The sequence below is a fragment of the Equus asinus genome, chromosome 28 (assembly GCF_041296235.1).
Source record: "Equus asinus isolate D_3611 breed Donkey chromosome 28, EquAss-T2T_v2, whole genome shotgun sequence".
NCBI lineage: Eukaryota > Metazoa > Chordata > Mammalia > Perissodactyla > Equidae > Equus > Equus asinus.
Genome location: NC_091817.1, coordinates 15329508 through 15355079, shown reverse-complemented (window position 1 = coordinate 15355079; position 25572 = coordinate 15329508). Strand labels below are relative to the sequence as shown.

General features: G+C 39.2%; 1 protein-coding gene across 2 annotated transcripts in view; it reads left to right on the top strand.

The window, feature by feature from the left end:
* NETO2 (neuropilin and tolloid like 2) overlaps positions 1-25572 on the top strand; it is a 58136-nt gene that overhangs the window by 12978 nt on the left and 19586 nt on the right. Inside the window, exons 3-7 of one of the 2 annotated variants that reach the window (XM_044761172.2) lie at positions 631-771; positions 1411-1659; positions 6121-6144; positions 6248-6375; positions 20596-20824. In XM_044761172.2, the coding sequence (XP_044617107.1) occupies positions 631-771; positions 1411-1659; positions 6121-6144; positions 6248-6375; positions 20596-20824 (771 nt within the window). Of the gene's footprint in view, positions 1-630; positions 772-1410; positions 1660-6120; positions 6166-6247; positions 6376-20595; positions 20825-25572 lie in introns of both variants that reach the window. The other variant, XM_044761171.2, reaches the window with a different exon arrangement.

The window sequence follows — 25572 nt, the reverse complement described above, 5'->3', positions numbered from 1 at the left end:
TTAACCAAGCCTCCTGTTTTTAAAAAAGCCCCACTCCACCGCTCTCCCCCACCTCCAGAGATAGCTGGTACTGCCAGTTGTTACTATTGTATCTGCCTCTTTGTACTTACAGATTTATGCCCTTAAAAAAAAAACTGTACTATTGTTTAAGTGGAGTTTGAGGAGGAAGCAGAGAGAAATATGTGCATTCAACTTAGAATCTTTAAATCCCCTTGTAACCTCTGAATCTTATTTGACTTTTGTGTTAAACTAAATATCGAGGTACTATCTGAGATCAACTCCTGGGATCCTTTTATTTTTATGTCAGACTGAATTTTATAGAGGTTTACTGATTTATCAGATTCTTCCACAGGGTTTTGCCCTAGTTAAGTCTAAGCATTTTGTTTCCCTGCTCTCTTACGTGGCACACTTGTCTCCAGCAGCCACTTTTCCAGCAAGCACGCCATACAGTCTCACCTTTCTTTCACTTCTGCTGGATTCAATCTGTTGTGCTAAATTTGACAGTGGTTCTTAGAAAATTATGTATGTGTGTAACGTAGAGTGGGCAGTTGTTTGAGGAAGTTGTGGGGGAAGAGAAGAACGGTGTTGTCTTTGCTGTAACTAATATTTTAAATGCTATTTTTCCCTAAGATGGACAAAATATTGGAATGAAGCACATTCCTGCAACCCAGTGCGGCACTTGGGTTCGGACCAGCAATGGAGGTCATTTCGCTTCGCCCAATTACCCTGACTCATACCCACCCAACAAGGAATGTATCTACGTTTTGGAAGGTATTTGACCAATTTCTATCTTTTATTGAATGAATTTTTACTTTCTTGTAAAACTAAATACATTGCTAAAATGCCCTGTTTAAACCAGTTTGAACAAAATTTAAACATGCATTTCAATCAAACTCTAGTAATTATAAATATTTCTAAAGACTGGACACGTTAACAAAATAATAGTTGAAATTTTATAGGAATTTTCAATCTCCTAAAACATAATTCAACTAGATGCATCAGTGTATATGAGAAACTTCTGGTAAGAAACTTAAACTTCCTGGCGGTTCTTATTAGGCCTTATGCAACTTATGTCCATAGTTCCGTCAGTTGCTCCTTTCATTTCTTCTGTTCCTCATGGTGCATCGTCTCTCAGGTACTGAGCATTGGCTTCTCAACTCTAATTTTAATCAGTTGCCTACATTTAACTAATTTGCTATGTAGCATATGCCAGAGGAAAGATTACTGCAGTTCTGCAGACAGCAGTGTTACCAGTAATGTGAAGTGTAGGCTTCGCGTGACTGCGCTCAGCGTCCCCGTGGCCCTCGTCTCTGAGGGCAGCAGCACGTTTGCTTTCCTTTCTCACTTGTGTCGGGATGTTTGTACCTTTCTTGTTCCCGTTGCCCTGATCTACTTCCTTTTATTTTCCAGCTGCCCCACGTCAGAGAATAGAGTTAACCTTTGATGAACGTTATTATATAGAACCATCATTCGAATGTCGGTTTGATCACTTGGAAGTTCGAGATGGGCCATTTGGTTTCTCTCCACTAATAGATCGTTACTGTGGGGTGAAGAGCCCCCCGTTAATTAGATCAACAGGGAGATTCATGTGGATTAAGTTTAGTTCTGATGAAGAACTGGAAGGACTGGGATTTCGAGCAAAATATTCATTTATTCCAGGTAATGAAGTCATCTTTTCAGCGGTTAGGGCATACTAGTTTTAGAATCGTAAGGCTAGAAAAGAGATAATTTAATAGAGTTAACCAAATCAAGGCTTTAAAGAAATTAGCAAAGTCAAAGGAAAGTCAGTCCATGAATAAATGAACACTTCACAAAAATTAGAAATAGAACTGTATCACTTGAATTTTGAAGCATATCATAGATGGTATCACGTTTTCTTAGATTTCTTTGTTTCATAGCATATATCAAGGCCAAAAGCATCCAAAGAAATACATTTTAAAAAGTAATTGAAGTAATTAGTTTGGCAGGTTTTTCCATTGGAATGATTGAATTAACTGCTCATTTGAATAGTCTCTAGAAAATATTAAGCAATAGAAAGAAAACTGCTCTACACTTGGAGGCGAGAGATCTGGGTTTGAATCCTTTCTCTGTCACCTAATAACTGTGAGGCTGTTAAGCACAGTGTGGTGACTAGGGGTTGCTGTTGGTGAGATGGGAACGCCTGCTGTGTGCGTCCCCTGGGGCTGCCAGAACTAACTACCACCCACTGACAGCCGGAAACAACGCAAATTTATTCTGAGCTCTGGAGGCCGGAAGTGCAAACTCCAGCAGGCCCCCTTCCCTCTGGAAGTCTGGCAGGATCCATTCCTTGTCTCTTCCAGCTTTTCTGGTGGCTGCCCCAGCATTCCTTGGTTCTGGGCCACATGGCTCCAGTCTCTGCCTCCATCCTCGCATCACTTCTCTTCTCAGAATCCTTGGCTTCATCACATCTTTCACCTCGTAATGCTCACTGATTTTCACTATATGAAGTAGCATCCACAGGTCTTGAGGACTAGGGTGTGCACATGCATTGGCGGAGGAGACTCCGTGCAGCAGACTCCGCCTGTCTTCCCTGCCCCGTGGGGTGTGAGAACACCTTAAGAACTGCAGGGGCCTGTCGCATGCAAATGTGGGCGTATCCCCAGGATGGAAACACTAAGATAGGCAAGTTGTTGCTGCTGTCTTCAGAGAGCTTACAAACTAATAAGATGAAAAGTGACTTAGTGGAGCAACTGTACAATCGTTTTGCTTTTATGTTTTCATGCAAGAAATTTAGTTGAAAAAAATTAAAACATATCCAAATGAAAAGAAAATATCCATAATCTTACCACCCTATATATAAAAAACCAGTGTTAACAGTTTGCTGTGTATCCTTTCAGATGTTTTTCTCTGTCTATTTTGTTCCACTTAGCTGATACCCTGCTGTACGTACAGCTGTGATACCTGATTTTTTGCGTGAACAACGTAGTCAACTTTTTTCCTGTCAGTAAACATATTATGGAAATTTTTAAGTGTTGCTTCAGTATGTACCTTCTCAATGCCAAAAGGATAACATTTTCAAAAAGGAAAATTTGTCTAATAGACCTTATTTTTGGAACAGTTTTAGATTCACAGCAAAACCTAGCAGAAAGTACAGTTGCCATATACTTCTTACCGTCCCCCCCCGACACACACACACACACAACTGCCTCCAAAATCAGCATCCTGCACCAGAGTGGTACATTTTTACAATCGATGAACCTCCACTGACACATCATTATCACCAAAGTCTGTGGTTTACATTAGGGTTCACTCTTGGTCTTGTATGTTCTCTGTGTTTAGACAAATGTGTAATGACGTGTGTCCACCATTACAATATCATACAGATTATCTCCACTGCCTGAAAAACCCACCTGTTCTTCCCTCCCTCTAAACCCCCAAGGGCCACTGGTCTTTTTACTGTCTCTGTAGTTTGGCCCTTTCCAGAATGTCCTATAGTTGGAGTCGTACAATATGTAGCCTTTTCAGATTGGCTGCTTTCACTCAGTCACATGCATTTAAAGTTCCTCCATGTTTTTCATGGCTTGGTAGCCCATTTCTTTTTGGTGCTGAGTATTACATTATGTGGTTGTGCCACGGTTTGTTTATCCATTCTATTGAAGGATATCTTAGTTGCTTCTCAAGTTTTAGCAATTGTGAATAAACCTGCATCCATGTGCAGGTTTTTGTGTGGACAAGTTTCTAACTCATTTGGGTAAATACCAAGGAGTGCAAATGCTGGATCATATTAAAATTTGTCTTTTTAATTTTTGGTTAAATGGATAGTGGTGATGCTTGCACAACATTGTGAATGTACTTAATGCCACTGAATTGTACACTTAAAAGTGATTAAAAGGGTAAATATTGGTATATGTATTTTACTACAATAAAAATAAATTTAAAAAAATTACAAACAGGTATCTAAAAAAAAAACTTAATTTGAAAGTTCAGATCGAACCTAAATATACCAAACTGGCAGAGTGGAAGCTGCCGGTGTAAAATGTCCCAGCGCCTTTCCTCAGCCAGCAAGACCTTTTTCAGTACACACTCTTCTTTTCTGTCACTGGGCACTCAGTCTTGTTCCAGTTGTTTGTAATTCCAGACGCTTTAACCATGGTTATCCAAATTTCATACTGGAAAGGTAGAGGGAAAACTTTAGCTCAATTTACGATACATCTCAGAAACTTGTTTTTTTGAGGGAGGTTAGCCCTGAGCTAACTACTGCCAGTCCTCCTCTTTTTGCTGAGGAAGGCTGGCCCTGAGCTCACATCCGTGCCCATCTTCCTCTACTTTATATGTGGGACACCTACCACAGCATGGCGTGCCACGTGGTGCCATGTCCACACCCGGATCCGAACCGGCGAACCCCGGGCCCCCGAGAAGCGGAAGGGGCGCACTTTACCACTGCGCCACCAGGCAGGCCCCAAAACTGTTCTTTTTTAACTTAATAAACTAAACCCAGCCTTGCTAAAAGGGAGTAACAACACTTCAGCTCTTTTGCAGAGAAATGTCAAAGAGAAATTTAAATCCTAAACAGCACTGGAGTAAAGCCATGCGAGCTCTCTGGCAAACGAATCCGAATTTCTTCATATGTAGGCGAGACTTTTAGGATATCGTTACTACATTAAAATTCCAGAATTATCCCAGTGACTTCCAGGAGCTAGCAATCTGTTAAGAGCCTCTCTGCCTCAACAGATATCACCAGGAGCTTAGAGGATTTCATTGAAAAGATACTAATTTCTCAGCATTGTTAGCAGGCTTCTTCTAGGTTTACCAATCCCTAGACAAACTTTATTTTATAGATATGAGTTTAAGTAACTAGGCACATCCATAATTTAGTTAATTATGCTTGTTTATTTTAACGTGATTTTTTTCTTTTAGTGGTAAAATTGTGGAATCCTCACCCACATTACAAAGGCAACATGGTAGTGTAACAGAATTCTAGAGAATTGGCATCTAGTCCTGACTTTGCCATTGTATGATCTAAGAAAATAATCTCTCTGGTTCAGTCTCCTCCTCTGTAAAATGGAGTATTACATAATCCTGCCGATGTCACTGTCATTAGCGTAATATTGAACATTGGTTGATCTTTTAACTGTAAGCCTTATAAAGTTGCTCTCGTGATACATAAAACTAATAGAGGAAAAAGAGCTACTTTTCCTCAAAGTAAGAATCTTTATGTATAAAATTGCCTGATTTTGGTTTTTAGTATCTAAAAACATTCAAATAATTAAGAACATTGTTTTTGATGTCTGTTTTTTCTTTCAGGTAGTATACACTTGTTTGCCAAGATCTGATTTATATAGAAGATTTTGTAACTTCTTTTTGACAATAAAAGTATTAATTACTCCTGTATACCACTTACTCATCTTTCTTTTCTCCTGCCATTATGAAAAAACCACTTACCAGCTACCACGTTTTGTGTGTATGCAATAAATTATACATAACATAAATTCACTACTTTAACCGTTTTTAAATGTGCAGGTCAGTGGCATTAAGTACATTTACAGTGTTATCCAACCATCACCGCGATCCATTTCCAGAACTTTTTTGTCATCCCAAGCTGAAACTGTACCCATTAAACACTAACTCCCTGTTCCCTCTCTGTCCAGCTCCTGGTACTTATTGTCTCTGTGAATCTGACTGATGTAACCTAGGTACTTCAGTAAGCGGAATCATGCAATATTTGTCCGTTAGTGTCTGGTTTATTTCACTTAGCATAATGTTTCAAAGTTCATCCATGTTGTGGCATATGTCAGAATTTCATTTCTTTTTAATGCTGAATAATATTCCATTGTACTGTATATGCCACATTTTGTTTATTCATTCATCCATCAATGGACTAGCTACTGCTATTGATGGAGCATTATGAGTTTTCAGGTAGTATAGATGAGTATTAATTTGTGATGGGATCAAAAGTGTAAACATTAGTTTAGAAACATTGATCCTGAAGTGAGCACCTGAATATGCTCATAAATAACCAGTGGTCTGCAGTCTATACCAGTGGAAGCTTTCTCTTGCTTTGTTGTTAAATGTAGTATTGGATATAACTTGAGACACTGAGCCTTAAAGTCATTCTACAATATCTCAATGCCAATGACTTTCTTCTTTCTTCTGTTGCAGATCCAGATTTTACTTACCTAGGAGGTATTTTAAACCCCATCCCAGGTTTAGTATATCACCTCTTTTTCCTCATGGCGTTTTTATCAGTCTTATTTTCCTTTGAACATCATTCATCTATTCTTTCTAGATTGCCAGTTTGAGCTCTCAGGAGCTGATGGAGTAGTGCGTTCTAGTCAGGTAGAACAAGAAGGAAAAACGAAACCTGGGCAAGCAGTTGATTGCATATGGACAATTAAAGCTACTCCAAGAGCTAAGGTATTATTATGTATTGAGTCACTTCAGAGAAGAACATAATAAGACGTGATTTGTATAATATGTTATTTTGGTTAATGCAGATACTTATTGATTATATAAACTGATATTACAACTTTTAAAAAATTAACTTTATCTCAGTAACATTATCAGGTACCTCCTAAGATCTCAGCCTTGTTATAGTTAAACTACACTATAAATTTCAGGAATATCACACATACATTAATATTCTTATTTTAAGAATTTTAAGATTCTTGAAATCTGTGTATTCCTAATTAGAGAGTGCAAGTATTGGTCACTATGATCATAGATTCATAAAAACTTTATGAGGAGAAAAAATAGGCAACAGGAGGTTAAGGTATGTTGTCAGACATCTCAGAATTGGTCCTGGCAGTGTCAAACCCAAACACAGACACGTTGAATCTCAGGGCTGTGTTGTTCCCGTGCTGTCCTCTGCTAATCAGGCAGGGCTTTCACTGGAATCCGTCACAGGAGAGAATGTTTGAAATGACTCTGCCAGATTGAGACTGGTTGCTAACTACTTAGGCTTTTTGCTTTTAATTTACACTTCTAGGGATATTAAGAGAGTTAAGATTATATTTAATATGTAAGAAGAGAAAAGAGAATGAGGGTGGAAGAACAAACCTTTGAAGAATTATGAAAATCAAATTTAGAGTTATGATAATATGATGGATAGATTACCTGAAAATATACCTTTTGCCTTGTACAAAACACCTGGAAACATTGGATAAAATATAACAGGTGTCCTTTTAAAAGCATATATAAGCTCCAAAAGAAGGAGATAATTATTTTGGACTAAAAATAAAGAGAACTATAAACCAGAGTGATAAACTGAAAACTGAAATTGATGATACAAATGCCCCTTGCTGATTCCAGTAGCGTATGACTACTCAGCGGTAGACATGCCAGGAGCTTGGTATTAATACCCACACTGAGACAGAAAAAAAGGCCTAGGGCTCATGTGACCTTTGTGAGATCCCTCACATAGAGCTGGAACCCTCAAAGGGAGAATATTGCCATGAAATGGTAGAACAGAAAACATCTTCCACTAGCACAGGTTGATAACAAGAAGCTTATTTTTCTGGGCTGTCTTGGGATAGGGGTGATGCTGGGGTTTCCCCTAAAACTTTATCCATAGAAAGTTTGGGATGTGAATTTACATTCCCTGTTCAATTCAGGAACCACTTAGCCCAAAAATTAACAAAATGGTTCTGGGCTTGTTAAGCCATTTGTGGCACCTAACAAAAATGAATACCAGGGGCCGCCCCAGGGCCAATCAGTTAAGTTCGACTGCTCATCTGTGGAACCCCAGGGTTTTGCCAGTTCGGATCCTGGATGTGGACATGGCACTGCTCATCAGGCCATGCTGAGGCGGCGTCCCACATGCCACAACTAGAAGGACCCACAACTAAAAATATACAACTGTGTACCAAGGGGCTTTGGGGAGAAAAAAGGAAAAATAAAACCTTAAAAAAAAAAAAGAATACGAAATAACCATGGAGGCTGTGGGATCATGGTAGATAAAGCTGAGGTAAACGCACAGCCCACAGTTAGGAAATGCACAAGTGAGCAGCCCACCATGAGTGAGTGAGCAGACACGACAACGGCAGGGGCTTCGTAGAATGGAAGTGTTTTAAATATCCTACAAGAAGGAATTAGAAAGATGAGAAAGAGCAATGACCAGTTACACTTTAAAAATAGTCAAATAGGACTTATCCAAGTAAAAACTATGGTTATTGAAAGATCTGAGAAAATTGCCCTGAATATGGCTTGAGAGTCCGGGGGGGTGGCAGCTATTAAGAAAATTTTCAGTTGACAAAAAGCATTGATACAAAGTGACTCCCAAAGCAAGAAAAAAAATGTTTTAATTGGCACCCGCTTACATTGGGCACCACAGACAACAAGAGAATCTTCAAAACAAGTAGAGAGAAAAAGAGAGATTGCCTACAAGGAGTGACATCAGAATCATCAATATCAAAATGGAAGCCAGAAGACAATAGAAAAATGTCTTCAAAATGCTGAGGAAAAATAAATCACAATCTAAAATTCTAAAATTCCATATCCAGCTAAACTATCATTCAAGAATGAAAGCAAAATTAAGATATTTCTGGGCAAAAAATCTTAAATGGATAAAATGCTACAGTGAAAATCCAAATATATCCTGTTTTAGGATAACCACAGGAAATTTTGGAAATACAGATACAAGAAAGAAATACCGACAAATACTGAAAGAGAACTGATACAGCAATTAAAATAGAAGTCAAGAAGTAAACTAATTCACAAGGAAGAATAATTTTAAATTTTTATGTATTAGCCTCAAAATGTACAAACTATGAACTGACAATTGCCGAGGAAAACTGACAAATCCACAATTATAGTGGGTAATTTTTTTTCACCTCTCAGTAATGTGTCAGTCATACAAAAAAATTAGTAAGGCTCAGAAGATTTAAACAACACAGGCTGCCTAATGAGACATGTTATCTTGCTCCCAAGATTCAAGGAATACACATTCTCTGTGAGCATGTATAAGTGAAACATTTATAAAAACTGATCCATATGCTAGGCTAAAAAGAAAGTCTGAAATATATACCAGTGCTTGCTATCATGCAGAGCATCCCCTGACAAAAAAAATACAGTTAAGTTAGTAACCAGCAACCAAAAGATAACTTTAAAAGTCCGTATGTTTGGAAATTTAATAATATACCACTTAGTAATTCATAGGTCACAGAAGAAATCAGGATGGAAATTTGAACATGTTTGAAACTCAAAAATAATGAGGGGCTGGCCCGTGGCCAAGTGGTTAAGTTCGCATGCTCCGCTGCAGCAGGCAGCCCAGTGTTTCATTAGTTCGAATCCTGGGCACAGACATGGCACTGCTCAGCAAACCACACTGAGGCGGCGTCCCACATGCCACAACTAGAAGGACCCACAACGAGGAATATACAACTGTGTACTGGGGGGCTTTAGGGAGGAAAAGGAAAAAAAATAAAATCTTTAAAGAAAAAAAAGAAGAATGGAAATACTACATACAAAACTTGTGGGATGCAGCGAAAAGTACTTTGGGAGAATTTATAACTGTAAATGTTTCCTTTAGAAGAAGAAAAAGAGTTAAATTTAATGAGCTAAGATTCAACTCAAGAAGTTAGAAGAGGGACCAGCCCCGTGGCCAAGTGGTTAAGTTCATGCACTCCACTTTCGCTGTCCAGGGTTTCGCTGGTTTGGATCCTGGGCGCGGACCTGGCACTGCTCATCAGGCCATGCTGAGGTGGCGTCCCACATGCCACAACTAGAAGGACCTACAACTAGAATATGCAACTATATTCTGGGGGGCTTTGTGGAGAAGAAGAAAAAAAAAAGATTGGCAATAGATCTTAGCTCAGGGCCAATCTTAAAAAAAATGAAAGGGCTGGCCTGGTGGCACAGTGGTTAAGTGCGCATGTTCCACTTCGGCAGCCCAGGGTTTGCTGGTTTGGATTCTGGGTGCGGACATGGCACCGCTTGGCAAGCCATGCCGTGGTAGGTATCCCACGTATGAAGTAGAGGAAGATGGGCACGGCTGTTAGCTCAGGGCCAGTCTTCCTCAGCAAAAAGAGGAGGATTGGCAGCAGTTAGCTCAGGGCTAATCTTCCTCAAAAAAATAAAGTTACAGAACCAAAATATCCAAAGGAAGTGTAATAATACAAGAGCAGAAATAAATGAAGTCTAAAACGAAGTTACAAAAAGAAAGAAGCAACAGACTAAAAGCTGCCCCTTTGTAAAAAAGTGATAGACATACCTCTGGCAAGATTGATCTAGAAAAAAAGAAATATTAGAAACAGAAAAGGTCATACATAAATCAGCTAGAGCTGAGATTGAAAACTCATGAGACAACTAGGAAGAAGACCTGCTGAGCAGAAGAGAAAACCCGAGCGTTTCTTCCAGAAGCAAATGACAAAAGGAAGAAGGAAGATGGCAGGGGAACCTGCAGATTCAGGGAAATGTAAAAGTCAAGGGAACTTGTGGATTCGAAGGAAGCATGAAAGGAGGGGAGCGCTAAGAGACAGTGAAAAGTCTACACGCCAACCAGTATTTGATACTAAGCAATTACTCATTTGTGCAGTTGGAGAACACTACTGAGGTTATTTTTGTAAGTGGTCTTTAGCAGTATGTTTGGAACTATTTACACATGAAATCATATCTCTGGGATTTGTCTCAGAAAGTGAGAGGCAGAAGTGGGGAGGGTTATAGATAAAGCAAGACCGGCTGAGTTATCTTCATTAAGTTTAGGGGATGGGTACATGGGTTTATATACTATTTTGTCTGTTTTTGCATGTTTGAAATTTTCCATAATGAAAGTGTTTTAAACTATAAGAGAATATTATGAGTAATTCTTTGCTAATAAATTTGTAAACAGTCTCAATGGACAATTTCCTGAAATATATATTTGTGTGTGTGTATATATATTTATATATATATATAATTTACCAAAATTAAATCAAAGAAATAGAAAACAAGAATAAACTTTTGCCAAATTGATGACATCGATTTTATACTTAAAATATGTTATGAAAAAACTGGCTAGGGGCCGGCCCAGTGGCACAGGGGTTAAGTTCGCACGTTCCGCTTTGGCGGCCAGGGGTTCGCCGGTCCAGATCCTGGGTGTGGACATGGCACCGCTTGGCATGCCATGCTGTGGCAGGCATCCCACATATAAAGTAGAGGAAGATGGGCACAGATGTTAGCTTAGGGCTAATCTTCCTCAAAAAAAAAAAAAAGAAAGAAAAGGAAAGAAAAGAAAAAACTGGCCAGATTAGATTTTACCAAATATTCAAGGAACATGTTATATAAACTGTTTCAGAAAACTGAAGAAGAAAGACCATTCCTCAGCCTGTTTCTATGAAAATTAAATAGAAGGCATGAGAGAATTATAAACCAGGATTATTTATAAAATGGAAGGTGGGGCAGGGGGGCGACCCGTAAGACTAGACTAAGCAATAAGAAACTAAACCTAACAAAGTTTTTTAGAAATCACCACCAAGAAGCGTTTATCCTAGAAATTCTTGGATAGTTTAGTATTAGAAAATTGAATGATGTAGTTTACCATATTAACAGATGAAAGGAGAAAATCCAGATATATCAATCGATGCAGAAAAAATATTCAATTAAACTTAAAACCTATCGATATAAAAAACTCTCAGTGATTCCAACATAGGAAAACTCGACTTCAGGCTCACAAAGAATATCTACTAAAACCCTAAAACAAACATTGTAATTAATGGTGAAAGCTTAAAAGCATTTCCTTGAATCTGAGGAATAAGTCAAGGATGTCTATTGTCAATATTTTATTTGGTGGTGTTCAGAAATCCTGGTCAATACAACAAGATGAGAGAAAGAAAAAGTTAATCAGTTATAAAAGTCAATGGTTTTTCTGTACTACAGCCAAAAGCAGTTTGAAAGTGAAACTTTTTAAAACACCATTTACAACAGAAACAAGCCATAAACTACCAGGAAGTAAATTTTTAAATTACAATGAAATACATAAAAGAAGATCTACAGAAATGTTGGGAGAGAGATCATTGTCATGGGTGGGAAGAGTCAATATCACAGATATGTTCATTGTTCCCTAATTAATCTATCAATTTAAAATAATTGCAATCTAGAGCCCGGCCCGGTGGTGTCGCAGTTAAGTTGGCACACTGCTTTGGCGGCCCGGGATTCACAGGTTTGGATCCTGGGCATGGACCTATATGCTGCTCATCAAGCCTTGCTGTGGTGGCATCTCAGATACAAAAGAGAGGAAGACTGGCACAGATGTTGGCTCAGAGTCAATCTTCCTCAGGCAAAAAGACAGGGCTGGCCCCATGGCCAAGTTGTTAAGTTCGCGTGCTCCGCTGCAGGCGGCCCAGTGTTTCATTGGTTCGAATCCTGGGCGCGGACATTGCACTGCTCATCAAACCACGCTGAGGCAGCATCCCACATGCCACAAATAGAAGGACCCACAACAAAGAATATACAACTGTGTACCCGGGGGCTTTGGGGAGAAAAAGGAAAAAAATAAAATAAAATCTTTAAAAAAAAAAAAAAGAGGACGATTGGCAACATATGTGAGCTCAGGGCCAATCTTCCTCACCAAAGAAAATAATCATAAATAACTCCAATCCAAATCCCAGTAGGGCTTTCGGAGGCACATAGAAGAGGAAAGGATCCAGAAGAACCACAACAATTTTGAATAAAAACAAAGTGGGGTGACTTATCCTTCAAGATAAAGTTGTGGTAATTGGACAGAATGCACTTGCTACTGGGATGTGCAAACTAATGAAAGTGAATAAAGTATCCTAAGGGAGAACTTCACATGTATGGGAGCTTGCTATGCGGTCATGCATCGCCTAAGAACGGGGATATGTTTTGGGTTATGCATCATCAGGCGATTTCGTCGTGCGAACATCAGAGAGTGTACTTACACAAACCTAGACGGTGCGGCCTACTCCACACCTGGCCTGTTGGTGTAGCCTGTTATTGCTCCTAGGCTACAGACCTGTACAGCATGTTATTGCACTGAATGCTGTAGCAGTTGTAACACAGTGGTGAGTATTTTGTATCCAAACAGAGAAAAGCTAGAGTAAAAATACTGTATAAAAGGTAAAAAATGGTGCACCTGTCTCGGGCACTGACCATGAACGGAGCCCGCAGGACTAGAGGTTGCTCTGGGGGAGGCAGTGAGTGAGTGGAGAGTGAAGGTGAAGGCCCGGGACGTTACTGAAAACTACCGTGGACTTTATAAACAATATATGCTCAGGCTACAATAAATTTATAAAATAGATCTTTCTTTCTTTAATAATAAATTAAGCTGAGCTTACTGCAACTTTTTTACTATATAAACTTTTTAATTGTTTTCTCTTTTTTTGGGGGGGGGTAGATTTGCCCGACACTAACATCTGTGCCAATCTTCCTCCTTTTTTCTTCTCCCCACCCCCTACCCCCAGTACATAGCTACGTATAGTTGTAACACTTTCTGGTTCCTCTCTGAGAGCCACCACCACAGCATGGCTACTGAGAGACAAGTGGTGTGGTTCCACCCCAGGGACTGAACCCAGGCTGCCAAAGCAGAGCTCGCAGAGCCATCGGGGCTGGCTCTTAACATTTTCACTCTTGTAGTAACAATGGCTTAAAACACAAACACACTGCACAGCTGTACAAAGTATTTTCTTTCTTTATCTCCTAATTCTATAAGATTTTTTCTGCTTTTAGATTTTGTATTGTTTTTAGCTTTTTAAACTTTTTTGTTAAAAATTAAGACAGAGACACACATTAGCCTAGGCCTACAAGGGTCAGGATCATCAATATCACTGTCTTCCTCCTCCACATCTTGTCCCCCTGGAAGGACTTCAGGGGCAATAACACATGGAGTTGTCATCTCCTATGATGATGCTGCCTTCTGGAACACCTCCTGAAGGACCTGCCTGAGCTTCTTGAGGAGGTGTCGCTCTTCATCGTGGTTTGCTTGGCTTGTTTCTTCTTTTCATTGTAGATTTGCTTGTAAGCAGATAATGCACCATGAACATTCCTTTCTATTACTGAAAACCTTTCGGTGTTGGGGTCCTTGTTTTCAAACTTTTTAAGGAGCTTCTTGAGGTCTGCAAAAGCTTCTGCTAAAGCTTCACTGTGAATTTTCTTGAGGGTTCTTTTTCTTCCCTTGCACTTTCCTTTTGTCCTGCCTCTTCTTCAGCTGTGTGTTCCTGTTCGGTTACAACAGCTCCTCGTGAGTCAATTCCTCAGGAACCACCTCTGGGAGCTCCTCAGTGTGATCCTCATCCACAACCAGGGTAAAGTTGTTTGCCATCTCAACCGCAGCCTGTTGATTTCTGCAACCTCCTCATCCTTGGAAAACCCTTTGAAGTCATGGATCAACCTCCTGACTGTCTTCTTCCAGATGCCGTTCATAACTCCCCAGTGACATCACCCCAGGCCCCAGCAAGGTTCTTGATGCAGTCAGAGATGTTGTAATCCTGCCAGAATTGCGTCAGTGTCTGCCTCAGTTGCAGCAAGAGCCTGGGCGAAGGTCCTCTTCAGATCCTGGGCCTGAAAAGCTGCTTAACTCCTCGATTCACTGGTTGGAGCAAAGAGGTGGTGTTTGGAGGAGGAAACCCCACTTTGATATTGGGACGAAGATCACCAGTCAAAGGAGGATGGCCAGGAGCATCACCAACAAGAAGCAACATCTTGAAAGATGTGTTACTCTCCACACAGCACTTCTCCATTTCTCTGGCACAGCAATTCAGGAGGGCATCTTGGAAGAGCAGCTGAGTCATCCATGACTCCTTATTGCTCCTGGGGTCCACTGGCACTGTGGGCTTCTTGATGTGCTTGAAGGCCCTGGGTTCTCACTGTGCCAGGTCACAGAGGGTTTCAATTTGTAGCCTGGGCATTGCCCCCAAGCAAAACTGTTATCCTGTCCTTAAAAGCCTTGAAACCTGGCCTTGACTTGGCGGCCTGAGGGATGGAAGTCCTTCAGGCATCCACCTCCAGAGTGGGGAGGTTCCATCCATATCGAGTATTTGCTCTGGCAAATTGTTTTCCTCCACAATCAGCTTACCTAGAGTTTCTAAAAGTTCTTCAGCCGCCTTCACAGCAGCACTCACAGACTCGCCCCTCACTGTCACGTTATGTGATGAACAAGGATTCCTGAGTCGTGGAAACCACCAAGCCTCACAGTCAATTCAACATCACAGTCGGGTCCAGCGTCTTCTTTCAACATCACAAACAAGCTTTTGCTTTGGCCGTGATGTCACGGTGCTGAGAGGGATACAGTTCTGCGCCTGGTCTTCAATCCAGGTCATGAGAAGTTTCTCCATGTCTGATGTAGGCCCTTCTCGAATTTTTGTTAGTCTCGTGGCCTGCAATGATCAGACCCTTTAACAGCTTCTTTCACTTTGTTCTTGTTCTTCAAGATCGTAGCTGTGGTGGAATGGGGCATGCCTGACTGGCAAGCAATAACCATCACAGATTTTCCACCTTCATAGTCCTTAATCACTTTCAGTTTTGTTTCCAGGTCAGTCGCTCGATGTGGCCTCTTACAGGCAGGCAAGGTTAGCAGTGGATTTTGTATGTTTAGGGACCGTGATGAACAAAACAACATGAGATTAAATCAAGCACAAGAGAAAAGGATGCAATCAAGAGATGCCGTAAACATGAGATGTATGAGGCTGCTGCTGGCATAAACAGCATGCTCTTTTGCAGTAAACTTTTTATAAGTAGAAAGTATACTCTAAAATAACAATTAAAAAGTATAGTATAGTAAATACATAAGCCAGTAACAGTCGTTTATTATTATCAAGTACTAGGTACTGTACATAATTGTATGTACTGTACTTTATACAACTGGCAGTGTAGTAGGTTTGTCTACACCGGCATCACCACAAGTGTGAGTAGGACATTGCACTATGACGTTAAGACGGGTATGGTGTTACCAGAGGATAGGAATTTTTTAGCTCTATTATAATTTTTTGTGACCACCGTTGTGTATGTGGTTTGCCATTGACTGAAACATCGTTATGTGATGCATGACTGTAATTGACCTTTTTATGGAGATACAACGACAATACACTGAGAAAGGATAATCTTGAACAAATGCTGCCAAACAATTGGACATCCATATGCAAAAAAAAAAATACCGACTTTGACCTATATCTAATACTTTGTAGAAAATTAACCCAAAATGGATCATAAACATATGTGTAAATTATAAAACTTTTAGAAGAAAATCTTTATGACCTGGGGTTAGGCAAACAATTCTTACTTAGATATGACATCAATGGAGAATCCATAAAATAACATAAATTGGACTTTATTAAAACTTAAAAGTTTTTTTCTGGGAAAGACACTATTGAGTGAAAAGAAAAGCCACAAACTGGGAGAAAATACTTGCAAATCACTGGTCAAAAAGACTTTTAATCCAGAACTGAAAACAATAAGAAAACTAGCCAATTTAAAAATGGGCAGAAGATTTGAACAGACTCTTCACCAAAGATGATTTAGTCATTACAGAGATGCAGATTAGAACCACAATGAGATGGCATGATACATCTGTTAGAATAACTAGTTTAAAAAAACAGTACCAAGTGCTGGAACCTGTGTAGAGCAACTGAACATCTGATAATACTCCTGGTGGGAATGCAAAATGCTACAGCCACTTGGGAAACAGCTTGATGGTTCCTTATAGAGTTACCATGTGACTCAGCGGTCTCCTGATGCCCAAGAGAAATAAAAACATGTTTATACAGAAACACCTATACATAAACGTTTGTAGCAGCTTTATCCATAATAACCAAAAACTGGAAACAGTCCAAGTGTTCTTCAGCTGTTTTAAAAGAATAAACTGTATTACATCCATAATGTGAAATCCATTTGGTAATAAAAAGGGACAAACTGTTGGTACCTGCAGTAACCTAGAAGAATCTCAAATGGATCATGCTACGTGGAAGAGTCCAGACTCATACGGTGTGGTTTTGTGTATATGAAGTTCTAAGAAAGGTAAAACCAAAGTGCAGCCAAAGATCATCGGTTGCCTGGGATCCAGACTGGAGATGGGTTTTGACCGCCAAGGGGCAGCACAAGAGAATTCCGGGCGGGGTGACGGAGCTGTTCTTGGTTGCTCTGGCTGTCACGTGACTGCATTTGTTGAAGAATTTTACTGTATGTTATTTGACATGACCAAGTGTCAGCAAGGACTGAGTAATGGAAACGCTCTTCACTTGCTTTAGATGGATAAATTGCCACAACCACTTTGGAAAGCCATTGGGCACAGGCTGGTAAAGCTGAAAATGGTCACCTCCTGTAACATGGCAGCTGCACTTCTAGAAACATACCCAAATGAAATCATCATACATGTGCATGATGAGAATTCAAGAATGTTTGTAGCAGTATTATTTAATATTTTAAAAAATGAGAGCAAGCTGAATATCCAAAAGGAGAGTGAATAAATAAATAGTGATCTATTTCTATAATTGGTAAAAGATGTTAAAAGTACGGAGCAGTACTGCATATTTTTATAGATACATAAATATGGAAATATAAAAATATTCATGAGAATTATGAAAATCAAACTCAGGATAAGGGTATGTAGGAAAGAAGGAGAACACAAGAGGCTTCAGCTATATTTGTAATATATAGTCTATTTTTTTATTTGACAATATTTAATAAATATTTAAGTGAAATTAAATTATATTTCCTAGATCTTGTTCTTTATTGAAATATTTCCTGAAGAAATAATTCTATATTCATAAATTTCTCAGGAGTATTACCTGGAATATTGGAGAATGTTACTTTTAGTAAAAGTAAATCAATTTTTAAAAATTAAAAAATACTATTCACAGTTGATATGGGAATTGGATCACATTTCTTTTTTTTTTTTTTTTTTTTTTTTTTTTTTTTTTTTTTTATTTTTTTTTTAAAGATTTTATTTTTTCCTTTTTCTCCCCAAAGCCCCCTGGTACATAGTTGTGTATTCTTCGTTGTGGGTTCCTCTAGTTGTGGCATGTGGGACGCTGCCTCAGCGTGGTCTGACGAGCAGTGCCAAGTCCGCGCCCAGGATTCGAACCGACGAAACACTGGGCCGCCTGCAGCGGAGCGCGAGAACTCAACCACTCGGCCACGGGGCCAGCCCCTGGATCACATTTCTTAAGTGTTAAATGAGTAACCAGATGGTTTTGTTTAAGAAATTTAAAGGAAAAAATTTTAAAGACCACCATAACCCTTGAATACTCAAAAGGGGTAAACTAGTTAATGGGTGATGTTCAAGAAAATCCACTTATAAATATATGCAAAAGAAGTTGTTGGTGTTTGTTTATGCAAGTAGTGTTTTAGTCCACTTTCGTCAGTGGCCTTTCCATAGATATAGTGGCTTTCTGGAGATTTCATTTCTGTTAAAGCCTTTGGGGATTTCAATAAATAGTGTCCCTTTTTCCCACTGGAGTTTGGAACCAGTTGAGAATGTGGAGATTCAGAATAGCCCCTTTATTACGATGAAGGCTAGGGAAGCAGCTTGTGAGAGTCAAATTAGACTTGCTAATTCCTCTCGCGCCAATTCCACCTCCACAAGAGTCTACCCTGGCCTATCCCAATCCAGGGAAAGTTGGCATCTGCAGAAGAGGTGCACTTACTCAGGTCACTGTTCCCGACTCACTTGTCCAGGGAAAGAGGAAAGGAAACAGAACAAATTCCTCACCATCCAGGTAACACACTCTGCGTCCCTGGAGAGGGGGGTTAGGGTAAGAGCACGAGTGTTTACTAGAAGATCTCTTCTCATTCATTCTGGGGGAGAGAGGAGTAGTTTGTGCCCTCCATCTGTTTCAGTTTGTCAGGTTCATATTGTTAGATGTATTTTCTGAAAATTAGTTGAACTAAACTACTACAATATTTAGCTTTTTTCACAATAGAAAAGAATGTCATTCTTGTCATATGACATCTTAAAACTTTTGACTTTTAAAAAATTGTATCTTTAAAGAGCATTTACTGTGGCCTTGTGCAATACCATGTTTCTTTGGATTAAAAAAAAGCGGAGAGTAAATACTTCAGACTTCTTGAATGTCTTCCTGATGTTTAGCTCTCCCGATTCATCGTTTTATCAGTCTCGTCGTTTATTCCTCACTCGCTATGAGGAAGGATTATACTGGATATGGTTAGCATGTGATCTTTTCCTTGGAAGACCTTACAGTCTAATGGAGAAAACAGATAATAACAGAACCATGGAAAGAGTGTTTTTGTTATGTAAATGATGGAGCAATTCATGAGAACAGATGATTTATTGGAGAAAACATTGCTTCTGTGTCAAAATACATTTATGAAGATTCTGTGAAGTTTTGAAAATGGAAATCCTATTTCTTTACCAATTTTCTACCATTCTCATGGAAGTGGTAAACCTTACTTGGTCAAAATTTAACTTTTTAAGTATAATTTTTTAGTTGTTTGCTCTTAGTTTTATGCCATCAAAGTATTTTGGGGGAAAAAATCTAACATTACATTTTTCTTTTATGAAGCCCTTTTAATTAAAGGATGAGTGGCATTATACTGCTACCTTAGAGTTAGCAACTAGAAAGTGAATATTCGTTAGACGTCTTCAGTGGCAAGCAAAGGAAGTCTTTATTCATCACTCAGTAAAATTTATTTTCATTAATGAGTTACATATGAGCAACTACAGGCTAAAAGCGAACTCTGTGTGTGTGCACATACAGACGCATAGAAGGCACCCCAGGCAGTGGGAATAACACACTCTTTAGTCAGACCAGCCTAGGTTCATATTCCCCCTCTGAGTAACCTTGGGCAAGTGCCTTCATCTCTCTGACCCTTAATTTCCTCCCTACCTATAAGTAATACCTACTTCATGCAGTTCTTTTAGAGAAGATGCTCACAATCTTTCTAAGTCCACAACCTAAAGATTAATCCTCAAGGTCTTTTGAAGCCTAGAATGTAAAAGAAATCTTCAAAAAAGAGTGGGCCAAGCATATTTTAAGAAATAACTTAGTGCCAGGTAGCAAGCTGCCTATAAAATGTGAAGAACAAGGATAATAAAAATAGGATACTAATAGTATTCTAATACTAATTTTGATACTATGGTTCAAATCTTCCTGACTGAAAATGCAGAATTGTTATTTATGGGGTACAATCTTAAAACCACTTAAGTGTACAATAAGAGGATGGTGGGTAAACAACAGGACATTATGGGAATGATTATGGTTGTGAAGAGTATAGATAGGATAAAACAGTTCACGTGTTACAGCAAAAGCAGACAGTATGTATCTTGTAAGTAAACTTGGGTTTTAAAAATGTGAAGAACTGAAACGCACCAATTAATCCCAATGATTGTTAGAGTAGTAGAATTATGAGTGTGGTTCTTTTCTTTTCCCAATTTGTCTGTACCATGAGATTGCTTTTATAAGAAGGGAAATATGCAATATAGTCATACCTCATGGAACATAAAGTTTCTTCTCTGTAGACAAAACAGAAAGTTTAGGTTCCTTGTTAATGCTTGGTTGCGTTATTCGGACAACCAAAGAAACAGACCGTTAGTCTTGGTTCTTTGAAATACGTACGCATCGGCCTTTGTTGTTTTTCTGTCAGCTGTCGTAACTCGACTAAGTCTACCATGTTGACTGGATAAGAGAACTAGAAAATTCAAATTAGTGTATCTTTTTTAAAGCAGTGTTTTTCTTCGTTTTAATGTTACAGATTTATTTGAGGTTCCTAGATTATCAAATGGAGCACTCAAATGAATGCAAGAGAAACTTCGTTGCGGTCTATGATGGAAGCAGTTCTATTGAAAATCTGAAGGCCAAGTTTTGCAGCACTGTGGCCAATGATATAATGCTGAAAACAGGAGTTGGAGTGATACGGATGTGGGCAGACGAAGGCAGTCGGCTTAGCAGATTCAGAATGCTCTTTACTTCCTTCGTGGAGCGTAAGTAAATGATTCCTATAGCACTGAGATCGTTTACATAGTTTTCGTTCATTCAGAATACTATCTTGATCGTTTCCTTTTGACAAAGACTGCGAGTCACAGATGGAGAAATAACTAAGTCTTAATCCCTATTCTCAAGGAGTTGACCTTCATGGGTGAAAAACATGTTAATACATAAATTACACCACTATGTTATTATAAAGGTGTAAACACATGACAGGCAACACAGAGAGTGGAGTCTTCTCTCAAGATTTTCAAAATTATACATAATTATCAGTAGTATTAATTCAGCTTGGTGACTAATTATGAATCCACCAAACCATGCTCACCAAAAATTTCGGTAGGCTATTTTTTTTTGTTTTTATTTTTTAATAATTGTAAGTTTATAAAAAGTTGTAAAAATAGTACAGAATTCTCATATGCCCTTCACTCAGATTCCCCTGTTACCATCTTACACACCAGGTGGAACTGAAGATTAACACTGATGCAGTATTATTAACCGATTTAGAGACCTTATTCAGTTAGCACTAGTTTCCCCATTAGTGTCCTTTTCTGATCCAGGATCCCAGGTTGCATTTGGCTGTCGTGTCTCCTTTAGTCTCCTCCGTCTCAGACTTTGATGTGTTTGAAGAGCGCTGGCCTGTTATTTAGTAGAATGTCCATCAGTTTGGGTTTGTCTGATGTTTTCTCATGGATTCAATTGAGGTTATGCATTTCTGTCAAGAATGCCAGAGAAATCATGTCATATCTTTCTCAGCGCATCACACCAAGGAGGTAGGGGTGCGTCATGTTCTGTCTTGGGTTAACTTTGACCACTTCTTTAAGGTGCTGTCTGCCAGGTTTCTCCACTGTGAAGTTACTAATGTTTTCCTTTCTAATTAGTAAGTCTCTTTGAGACCACGCAAATATACTTTTGCTCACTAGTTTTAGCATGCTTTAATGGTTTCTGCCTGTCATAGTTATTACTGTAGTGTTACCTAATGACGGTTTTCTGTTTCCGTCATTCCCTCTACATTTAGTAATTATAATTCGATTGTGAGGAAGAGCTGTTCTTTTTCCTCATTTCTTTATTCAGTTTTTTTATCAGTATGAGCTCATAGGTATTTATTTTATTCCATTGTTGTATATATATTCTATCATCCTGTATTACTGACGTCCTTTTGTTGCTGAGTCCCAGCTCTGGCCATTGGGAGCCCCTTCAGGTTGCCTCCTCTATCCGTTTCATGTGCCCATTATTTTTTTTAATCACTTCCTTCCTTTTTGTTACCACACGATGAACCAGGCTCAACTTTTGTTTTCCCTGCCCCAGTCCTGGAACCAACCGTATTTCCAAGAAGTCCTTTTCCTTCTCTTATGGTGAGAAACCTGGCTCTAATTATCCACGATAGATTTGTCCAATCGCAGTATACACATAAAGTAATTTTAGAGTTTCTGACACATATCCCTGTTAGAAATTTCCTAACAGAGACATTATTTGTGTACAGTTCTTTTTGTCTTTAGTCTTACTGTCAAAATATGGGTTTCCAGTTACTTAGGTTGGTTGTTTTCCTCTCTCCTTTCCTTGTTGTTATGTCACGCATTTGTAATACACTTAGATTCATTTGTGACTTTTTATTTCGTGTTCCCCCCACATCATGGTTACTTTCAATTGTTCCTGTTTTTAGAATCCCTGGACTATCACCATTGTTTCCAGAGAGCTATATGAAAAAGCTGTAGTCCAAGTACCCTTGGCTCGTGTCTCCGCTGTCCTGGCCCCCTTCCCCCATCCTTTGTGCTCCATTCCTGCCCATGTTTTGTAGGCAACCAATCACATTGGTTCCTGCTGTATCCTCCTTGTATTCCTTTTTGCGTAAATGAGCTGCTATGTGTGTATTTCCTTATATCCTCTTTTTTCTTACATGAAGGAAAGCAGATGATACTCTTTGCACTTTGCTTCTGTCACTTAACAGTATATCCTGGAGATCCCTCCACATCAGTTCATAAAAATCATCCTTATTTTTTTTTTTTGAAGAAAGTTAGCCCTGAGCTAACATCTACTGCCAATCCTCCCCTTTTTGCCAAGGAAGACTGGCCATGAGCTAACATCTATGCCCATCTTCCTCTACTTTATGTGTGGAACGTCTGCCACAGTTCACTTTTTTATGTGGTAAGGTATGGGCCCAGCTTCGTTCTTTTGCATGTGGATATACAGTTTTCCCTGGACCATTTGTTGAAAAGACTGTCCTTTCCTCAGTGGTCTTGGCACCCTTGTCAAAAATCAACTGACCATACACATGAGAGTTCATTTTGGGGCTCTCCTTTCTATTCCATTGGTCTTTATGTCTGTCCTAATGCCAGTACCAACTGATTTGATTGTTGTAGCTTTGTAGTAAGTTTTGAAATCAGGAAAAGTGAATCTTTCAACTTTGTTCTTCTTTTTCAAGATTGTTTTGGCTATCAGGGTTTCTTGAGATTCTATGAATTTTAGGATAGGTTTTCTTATTTCTGCAGAAGACATCACTGGGATTTTGATCACCATCACAGTGAATCTGTGGATTGCTTTGAGTAATGTTATCACCTTAACAATATTACGTCTTCCAATCTATGACCCAGGATGTCTTCTCATTTATTTGTCTTCTTTAATTTCTTTCAGCGATGTTTTATACTTTTCATTGTACAAGTCTTGCATCTCTTTCATTAAATTTACTGCTAAGAATTTTATTCTTTTTGGCATAAATGGAATTATTTTCTTTCCAGTTGTTCATTGTTAATGTGTAGACATGCAACTGATTTTTGTGTGTTGATTTTATATCCTACAACTTTGCTGAATTAGTTTATTCGCTCTGTGTGTGGTGGGTGTGTGTGTGTGATCTTTAGGATTTTCTACATATAAGATTGTGTCGTCTGCAAATAGAGATAATTTTACATTCTCACTTCCAATTTGGATGCTTTTTTGTTTCCTTTCCTTCCCTAATTGCTCTGGCTAGAACTTCTAGTACTATATTGAATAGAAGTATAGGTGAACATTCTTGTCTTGTTCCTGATTTTAGGACAGAAGCTTTCAACTTTTCAGGCTGGCCTGGTGGTGTAGTGGTTAAGTTCACGCGCTCTACTTCGGCAGCCGGGGGTTTGATGGTTCAGACCCCAGGTGTGGCCCTGCATGCTACTCATCAAGCCATGCTGTGGCAGCATCCCACATACAAAATAGAGGAAGACAAAATAAAATAGATGTTAGCTCAGGGCTGATCTTTCTCACCCAAAAAATAGCAATAATAAGCTTTCAACCTTTCACCATTGAGTATCATATTAGCTGAGGGGTTTTCTTATATGGCCTTTGTCATGTTGAGGAAATTTTCTTCTATTCCTAGTTTATTGAGTGTTGTTATCATGAAAGGGTGTTGAATTTTGTCAAATGCTTTTTCTGATTCAGTTGAGATGACCATGTGGTTTTTCCCCTTCGTTCTGTTAATGTGGTGTACTACGCTGATTGATTTCCCTATACTCATGTTCCAAGAATAAATCCCACTTGGTCATGGTGTATAATCCTTTTTCATATGGTGCTGTATCTGGTGCTGATAATTTTTTGAGGATTTTTACATCAATATGCATGTGATATGGCCTGTAGTTTTATTTTCTTGTAGTATCTTTGTCTGGCTTTGATATCAAGGTAATGCTAGCCCATAGAATGAGTAAGAAGTGATCCTTCCACTTCAACTTTTTGGAGAAGTTTGAGGATTGGTGTTAGTTCTCTGTAAATGTTTGGTAGATTCACCAGTGAAGCCGTCTGGTCCAGGGAATTCATTTTTGTCAGGAGGTTTTTTGATTACTGCTTCAGTCTCCTTGCTAGTTGGAGATCTATTCGGATTTTCTACTTTTTTATTCAGTTTTGGTAGATTGCATGTTTCTAGGAATTTGTCTGTTTCATCTAGGTTGGCAGTTTGTTGGCGTACAGTTGTTCTTAGTATTCTCGTCTAAACTTTTCTATATCTGTAAGGTCTACACTGATGTCCTCACTTGCATTTCTAATTTTAGTAATTTGAGTCTTTTTATCTCTGTTTCTTTCTTTTTGTCTTAGTCTAACTAAATAAAGTTTTGCCAGTTTTGTCAATCTTTTCAAAGAACCAATTTTGTTTTTTTTTATTTTCTCTGGTTTTACTATTCTCCGTTTTACTTATCTTTGCTCTAATCTTTATTATTTCAATACTTCTGACAAAGGCATAGAACTTCGAGTTTAGTTTGCCCTCCTTTTTCTAGTTCTTTAAGTTATCGATTTGAAATCTTTCTCCTTTTTTAACGTAGGCGTTATAGCTACAAATTTCCTTCTTAGCACTGCTTTCACTGCTCCCTGTAAGTTTTGTTATGTTGCGTTTTCATTTTCATTTGTCTCAAGGTATTATCTGATTTCCTTTGTGATTTCTTCTCTGAACCACTGGTTGGTTAAGAGTGTATGGTCTAGTCCCTGGGGCTAGTGGGAAAACACATGGTCCCACAGTGGCCACAGGGAGAGTCTCTGGTCGGCCCTCGTGGAGAGACCCCAACCACCAAGCACAAAGACTGGGCAACCTAGGAGCAGAAGTGGTGTGACTGGGTGAGCTACCTGCCAGCTGCATTAAACACCCACAGCTCTGCTGCAGCCCCGAGGGGCAAGTGGGATCCAGTGGGACCATGCAAGTGGGCGGAGACAATCTGTACCCCCAGCATGACTGCTCCTTGGTCCAGGGGGATAGTCCAGAGTCCCACAGCCGCCCCAGGGAGAGTCTCTGCTGGCC